The sequence below is a fragment of the Ostrea edulis genome, chromosome 8 (assembly GCF_947568905.1).
Source record: "Ostrea edulis chromosome 8, xbOstEdul1.1, whole genome shotgun sequence".
Lineage (NCBI taxonomy): Eukaryota > Metazoa > Mollusca > Bivalvia > Ostreida > Ostreidae > Ostrea > Ostrea edulis.
Window position 1 is genome coordinate 31,217,532 of NC_079171.1, and position 7,427 is coordinate 31,224,958.

The 7,427-nt window shown below is 35.9% G+C and overlaps 1 protein-coding gene across 1 annotated transcript; it reads left to right on the forward strand.

The window, feature by feature from the left end:
- The first annotated feature begins 1,379 nt into the window (after positions 1–1,379).
- LOC125662769 (uncharacterized) lies at positions 1,380–7,007 on the forward strand. Its single transcript, XM_048895122.2, has 5 exons — positions 1,380–1,560; positions 4,698–4,833; positions 5,190–5,314; positions 5,728–5,827; positions 6,752–7,007. Exons 1-5 carry the CDS (start codon positions 1,401–1,403, stop codon positions 6,978–6,980), a joined length of 750 nt encoding a protein of 249 aa, XP_048751079.2. The 5' UTR covers positions 1,380–1,400; the 3' UTR covers positions 6,981–7,007.
- Positions 7,008–7,427: the final 420 nt, after the last annotated feature.

Here is a 7,427-nt window from a genome sequence, read left to right on the forward strand (position 1 = left end):
TTTATTTTTATTCCAAGCATATCTTTCTGTGAAAGGCGTAGCACCGATATGGATGTACAGATATTGATTGAAAATCTAGGACTCTAACTTCAGATATTAGCAGTCAGAATTCTACCTCAAAATTACAATTATCAAAATGTCATCGGGAATATCAAAGATTGTCATTTAGCATTTTTGGTTTTCTGTGAGTGAATCGACCGCATTTGGCAGTCTGAGCTTGAGTCCTTATGGATAAATCACATGTAATTGGTGACCTATGGATTTGAATCTTTTCGATCTAAATGGCATACAAACTGCTTTCTGAAATCTTTACTTTAATCTGGTGGGTATTTTCTTAACTTTAAGATATCCTCTGGAAATATCTTGAACGGTATTTCCACGAGTATTTGCTTGACAACGAAATTTCATTGCGAGGAAGAAAGTAAATTAAGTCAACAATTTCAGCCACCTGTTATAAACGTGATGGTTCTCTGACCTTTTGGAGGACGAGGTCAAAGGCAATTTTAATTTCATTGGTGTTGCTGTATTACTAAACATGAAGGAAGGTTCCAGTTGCTAGAAAGGGGAAACGATAAAAACCTAAAAGACATAATTATTTTACAGAACAATTTGTTTAGGGCGACCAGTGCTCCAAATGTTTTATTTAAGATGTTCACTGTTCGTTATCTTCACCATTCATTCATTGTATATTGATTATATCTCATATCTAATAAACAGATGGTGGGGGTTAGTAGTTCTGGTGCTATGTTGAAGTGTTTATGTACCAAACACAATCCGCTAAAGGAATTTACAAAATGTTGATTACCTAGAAATTTACAATTAAAGGCTATGGGAAGAACCTGTTTTATCCAAATAATTTAAAAGGAAATCAGTTTTTCTTTTTCTTTTCTTTTTTTTTTTTGAAGAAAGTTATGCAAACTTTCTCTTTATGAAAATTTGAAATACAATTAATTATTTACCTTACGTATCTTTTAGAAAATTAGATTTTTCCTTTTTTAAGAAGGACGGATAACTCTTTCAAGGAGTCTCAAATGCAAAAATCTAAAATATCGTCTTTTCATTTCACGGTCATGTGAATTTGATCTACTTCACTTTTATTTTTTTTAACAATAACAACATATTTCGGTTTAAATCACTCGACAATGTTCATTCTACATTTTCCTTCTTTATACATTGAATACCTTCAGCTATTCTATGTAAACCGTTTGTGATGCTTGATTATAATCACTTATTTATATTGACAATTCACGAATAATTTTCAAATTGTAGTATCATTTACCATGAAATACATGCGAGACAATTTCGTACAATTTGAACAGTTAATGGCTGTGTTAAATACATAATGACTTTACCAACGAGCGTAATTGACGAAATAATTTCGGTAGAATGTGCATATAAGAATGTTGATGCGACGCTTATATGTACAAAACCACCATACTTTCAACGAAATGGCTCCTGTTTCAACATTAGGGTTTGTGATCATCACAGCCATCTTGTGTAGAGCTACCACTGCGCGTCTTGTCAGGGGAGATAATGAGGCGATAGAGACGGACGCTTACGGTAAGTGTATTATGTGTTCTTTCATAATGTAAGCAAATTCGTAAGGTCGTAATATGTCGATACAAATATCTGATAACGTCGTGTTAATATATATATATATATATATATATATATATATATATATGTAGCTCCGTGAGGCCACGTCGAGCACTCTAGAAGATTATATCGGAGATTTATCCCAATATATATATATATATATATATATATATATATATATATATATATATATAAACACGGCGTTATGCAATATTCCATTATCACCTGCATATGGTGTTTATATATCTCAACTGATTCGATATGCAAGGGCTTGTTCTGGGTATAGTCAGTTTTTAAATCGAGGTAAGCTACTGACAAACAAGTTGATGGTACAGGGATTTCAACAGTCTCGATTGAAGTCAGCATTTCGCAAATTCTATGGTCGTTATAACGATCTAGTTCGTCAATACAACCTCGCATTGGGTCAAATGCTGTCTGACGTGTTTCATACCGATCGTTAAACCGTTCTTGGCACACTGATTTGACTGCGTATAACTCCGTTTACCTGATGATGATATGGGGCTCACGGCGGGTGTGACCGGTCAACAGGGGATGCTTACTCCTCCTAGGCACCTGATCCCACCTCTGGTGTGTCCAGGTATCCGTGTTTGCCCAACTATCTATTTTGTATTGCTTGTAGGAGTTATGAGATTGATCACTGTTCGTTATCTTCACCTTGCATATATACTTTTTCGAACTTTTGTCGATGTGAACAATCGTGCGTGTACATGTAGTATATGTGAGAGGAAGACAGACATGAGTAGAAAAAGAGAGCAAGTTCGTCACTTGTGTTGGGATAATCAGCGGTATATTTTCTCATGACAAATGAGGTATCACACTTTTTTATTTATTCTCACTCCCCCTTGGCAATGCAAGGTGACGCTCCCTATAAAATTGTCGCCTTTATTACTGTAATCTTCCACGCTTTGACCATCACCAGAAACATAGTCTTTGTCTTCACTATTTCGAAACATGACTCTCCGCGATAACTATTCCAAGGTACTTGACAATCCCGGAAAAAGGTGTCTTGATTTTGAGTATAAAAGAAATGACGTACTCATCTTGATTATCTACGGGCACCCGTTTTCGCCTTGACCATCGAAGGGTACATCCTTTCTGTTTGGATTACTTCTCCTAGGTACCTGATTCCATCTCTGGTATATCCAGGGGTCCATGTTTTTATTCAACTCTCTATTTTGTATTGCTTTTTGGAGTTTTCAGATTGATCACTGTTCGTTATTTTGCCCCTTCATTATCAAAAAAAAAAAAAAAAAAAAAGGAAAAAAAAGAAAGAAAAACATCCGTAAACGTCCTATGGTTAATCCTGGCAAGATGTAAAACTTATACGGTATCACTTTTGATACACCAGATGTGCATTTTGACAAATAATTTCTCTTTAGTGATGGTCAAGCCGAATTTTTGGAAATTCGAAATAACAATAAACTTGTAAGAGCTACAAGGAAATCCAGAGTGCCAAAAAACTGGAGAGAAATTCGTCCAAGGATCAGAGCTATATATGAGGGAGATAATCCTGTATATTGAAATGAATTTCTAAATTTTATCCCAGTAATTAAATACATGTACGTATTTTCAAGCTAGTAACTAAGCACTTAGCTACTGGGCTGTAGAGACCCTAAGGGACTAACAGTCTACCAGCAGAGGGCTTGACCCAGGGGTAGTTATGAAAAACTTAAACCATACCAATGTTAATGCACCAGATGTGCATTTCTACATATAACGTCTTTTCTGTGGTACCCAAGCCTGAATTTTGGAAATTCGAAATAACAATAAATATGTAGGAGCTAAAAGGAAAAGTAGAGTGCCAAACACTTAAGCCAAATTCGTCCAGGGATAAGAGCTATGGATGAGGGAGACATAATCCTTAATGTGGAAACGAATTTCTATATTTTATCACTGCAATTAAATATACATCCATATTTTCAAGCTAATAACGCTCAAGCCGAAATTTTGGAAATTTGAAATAACAATAACAGGATCTCTCCTATTCTTGCCAATTTTAACTATCATACACAGCTCCTCCACTTTTTTTTTATCACAGGGCACGTATTCTAACCTTGGCTATCCAAGGGAACATTTTTCCCACCTTGTCTATCCCAGTAGACATATTCAAGTACAGACATATCCAGCCTTGATATTTAAAGAACACCTAGATATATCAATGAAGTTTTGTATATTAGTAATGCCCCCATTCATTCATACGCTGATTCGATATATCTTAGTAAACTCGAAATAAAAGACAACACAGAGTCTTCCATGTCTGCTCCGTGATTGTGTATTTTTCTGAACAAAGAACCCTGCGCAGTTGTGCTGAAGATTTCAGGATCTAGCTCTCTTAACGCCAAATTTACACCTCAATTTTATGAGCCATCCCGGCTTCAACTTTCCAAATATCTTGATCAATTTCTATCCAATCAATGCTAGCTAATCTTTGAAGGAAGACATGTATATATTGTGAAGGTCAAGACCAAACCTACAACAATAATTTCCACTAATTTTCATATTGAGGTCACTGTTGTTAATTCTGCAGAGGAGCATGATCATACAGATGTCGAAGACAAACAGAATCATTCTGCCTTGTCATTACAAGCAATAAGGAAATAAGGAATTTTGACTTTTATTAAATTATTTGTTGGTCCCTTCTTGATAGAATTTGGATTCCTATCTATTTTTAGCATCGTGAACGGAACTGAAAAAAAACCCCGAACAACAGCAAACCTGAACAGTGGGGTTCAAAATTGTAGTTGTCACATCATTGTGTTTCGTCATCATTTTTAGAGTACATTCTTTTTTTCACCGGAGAACAGCAACTTTAGGAATTTGTACATTAGATCTATATAAGTTTTACATCTAGACGCATATTGCTTCTTTCATTCCAGAAGAAGATGTAGGACCCTACATTAGACATTGACTACGGATGATTACGTTTACCTGATCAGGATACAGGGCTCACGGTCTCTGGTGTGTCCAGGGGTTTTTGTTTGCCCAACTCTCTCTTTTATATTGCTTATAGGAGTTATGGGATTGATCAATGTTTGTTATCTTCACCTTTAATTTCATACATACTGCTTCTTTAATTGCAGAAGAAGATGAAGAACGCTGTGTTACAACACTCGGGGCTTGTCTGAGGTCGAAATTGGATAAAGGTTCTTTAACAACTGTCACAAAACCTGATGGGAATTTGTATTTCCCGGTCAACTACTTCACAAGGCTATGTGGGTAAATGACAACACATCACGACATGTGATTCAATATTGAGTTTTAGGAAAAAGGTCTATAAATTATCATACACTCTCACCCTATCTCTACACCATAGGTAAATTTTGAAATGCAAACAATTCGTTCCTATTTTGAATGCGCTTTAAAGTGAAAGGTGAAGATAACGAGCAGTGATCAATCTGATAATTACTATATGCAATACAAAATAGAGAGTTGGACAAACACGAACTTCTGGATATATCAGAGGTGGGATTAGGTACCCAGGATGAACAAATTTTATCAAAGTAATATTACTGTATTAATTTGACTTGCATATTGATTTGATCAGTAATGCGTAACATATTTCACTGTTTCAGATATTTCACTATCCTAAGTGATTGTTATGGAAAAGTAACATCTACAGCATGCGAGTCAGTTTTTTCGACGGAAGAAGTCAAGAACTCAGAAAAGATGTCCATTAACTTGTGCAGAAATGCAGACGGTAAATCCATACCATATCCTAAGGTTGAAAGAAATGTGTATTTAGATTGCATAAAAAAATCCCAATGTCATAACAATGACTTGTACAAATTGCACAAACAAAACTGTTAGGTCATAAATCGAATGTAAATGATAAAATGCTTTATGTTTTACATTATATACTGATTTTGACTACGGATTACTCCGTTTACCTGATCAAGATGTAGGACTCTGGGAATCAGATCCCACCTCTGGTATTTTCAGGGGTCCGTGTTTGCCCTATTCGCTATTTTGTATTCCCTGTGTGAGCTATGAGATTGATCACAGTTCATCACCTTCACCTTTCATTATTTAAATGGCAAGAACAAGGGGACATTATAATTCGAGATCTACTCTAAGGTGAAATCCATCAACTTTTTCAATAATTTACTTCAGCCCTGGACACCCTTGTTCCCTGCGTGAATGATAAAGGAATCTTTAGAGCATACCAACGCGAAGTCCAATATATGGTTGGTAAAAAAGAAGATCCTTGCAAGTAAGTAATCGACTGTAAATTATATTTTAAAGACTTTATGACAAACAAGTTTGAGCGTTTCTATTGTCAATGTTCGTTATTGGTGAAGTAATTACGTTATGATCACTTGCATATCGTGTTTATGTCCCTACACTGATTCGACATGCGAGAGCATGTTCTGCGTATGATTAAGTTTAGCATGGAGGTAAACTAGTAACAAATAAGTTAACTTTATTGCGGTATCAACAGTGTCATTTAAAATAAGCATTTTCCAAATTATATGGTCGTATTATGATCTCATATGCAAATACGATATATCACAGGGTCGAAGGCTAGGATTGTTAACTCTTTTACTTCAGACAGTTTTGATGATAGGATCAAGCCAGATATTGTTATTAATAATAGATTGTTAAGAAAGGAATGAGTAGCCCCCAGGACGCCGGCTGTCTTTCATACCGATTATTAGGCCATTCTTAAGATACTGATTTTGACTACGGTTACTCCGTTTACCTGGTCAAGATATCGGGTTCACCACGGATGTGATCAGTCAACAGAAAATAGATACTTCACATAGCCACCTGGCCCAACCTCTGGAATTTGTGGTTTCCCTTTTGTTAATTTTGCATTCTTTATGAGCTTGAACGGTGTTCGCTATTTTTGCTTGTTCATTCCATCGAAAAGCAAAGCGCCTGATCCGTGTCTGATCCGTTTACTCTTTTTGAGATGGGACGTAAGAAACTGTTTTGTTTGAACATTGAAAGCCTCGCATGTAAGGTGCAAGGTATATTTTAAATAAAAATGCCTTGATGTAAATCGAAAGCAATACAATCTGGTGTTTCGGGGCGAGATAGAGACCCCAAATTAAAAATAAAATGCCCGTCGTTACTTTAGTATCACCAATGCAGTTTTATTTAAGTCTAAACTAATCAGTGACTTTTGTTAAAGTTTGGCCGAGGAGAAAATACGACGAGCTTTGCGACTCTTCAAAGACGTATGTGGTGAAGCGGAGTATATCACTCTGAAAACAGTCCTGGAAAACGTTGGGGAGGACCTGTTAGTCCTATTTCCAGACACCAAGGATCAAAGTTGCAATATTATCATCAATGACCTTACCCCTGACAGACGCAGGAGGGGCGTGGCCAGTTCGACAATGAAGAGAATAGTGGATGTTTAGATTTTGTAATAAAATCTTTTAATCTCAGTGTAGTCATTGGTCATGTGTGCTAACTTTATCTAACCACTAAATATAAGATGTCCCATGGTTTGATATGAGTTATATTCAACGAGGTGTGTGTTTTCTATTTCCGAGCCTTGGCGATAGAAAACACAGTACAAGCTGAATATAAATTAAATAAACCACAAACCATCAAATATTCTTCATATCACATATTAACCCCCCCCCCCCCCGATGGGTGGGGGTGTTCATTTACGTTGCTGTATAATGGTTGGGAATTTTGCTTTGCTTTCTGACATTTTGTAAACAAACTACATAAAATTGACGTTTGTTTGTGACATCGCAAACGGCGTAGGAAAAACAGTGAAATAATTACAATTTATGAAATGGGTAATATTCACTGGATAAAGTAGTAAACATGTGATAAATGGTATCATTTTCTCCTAC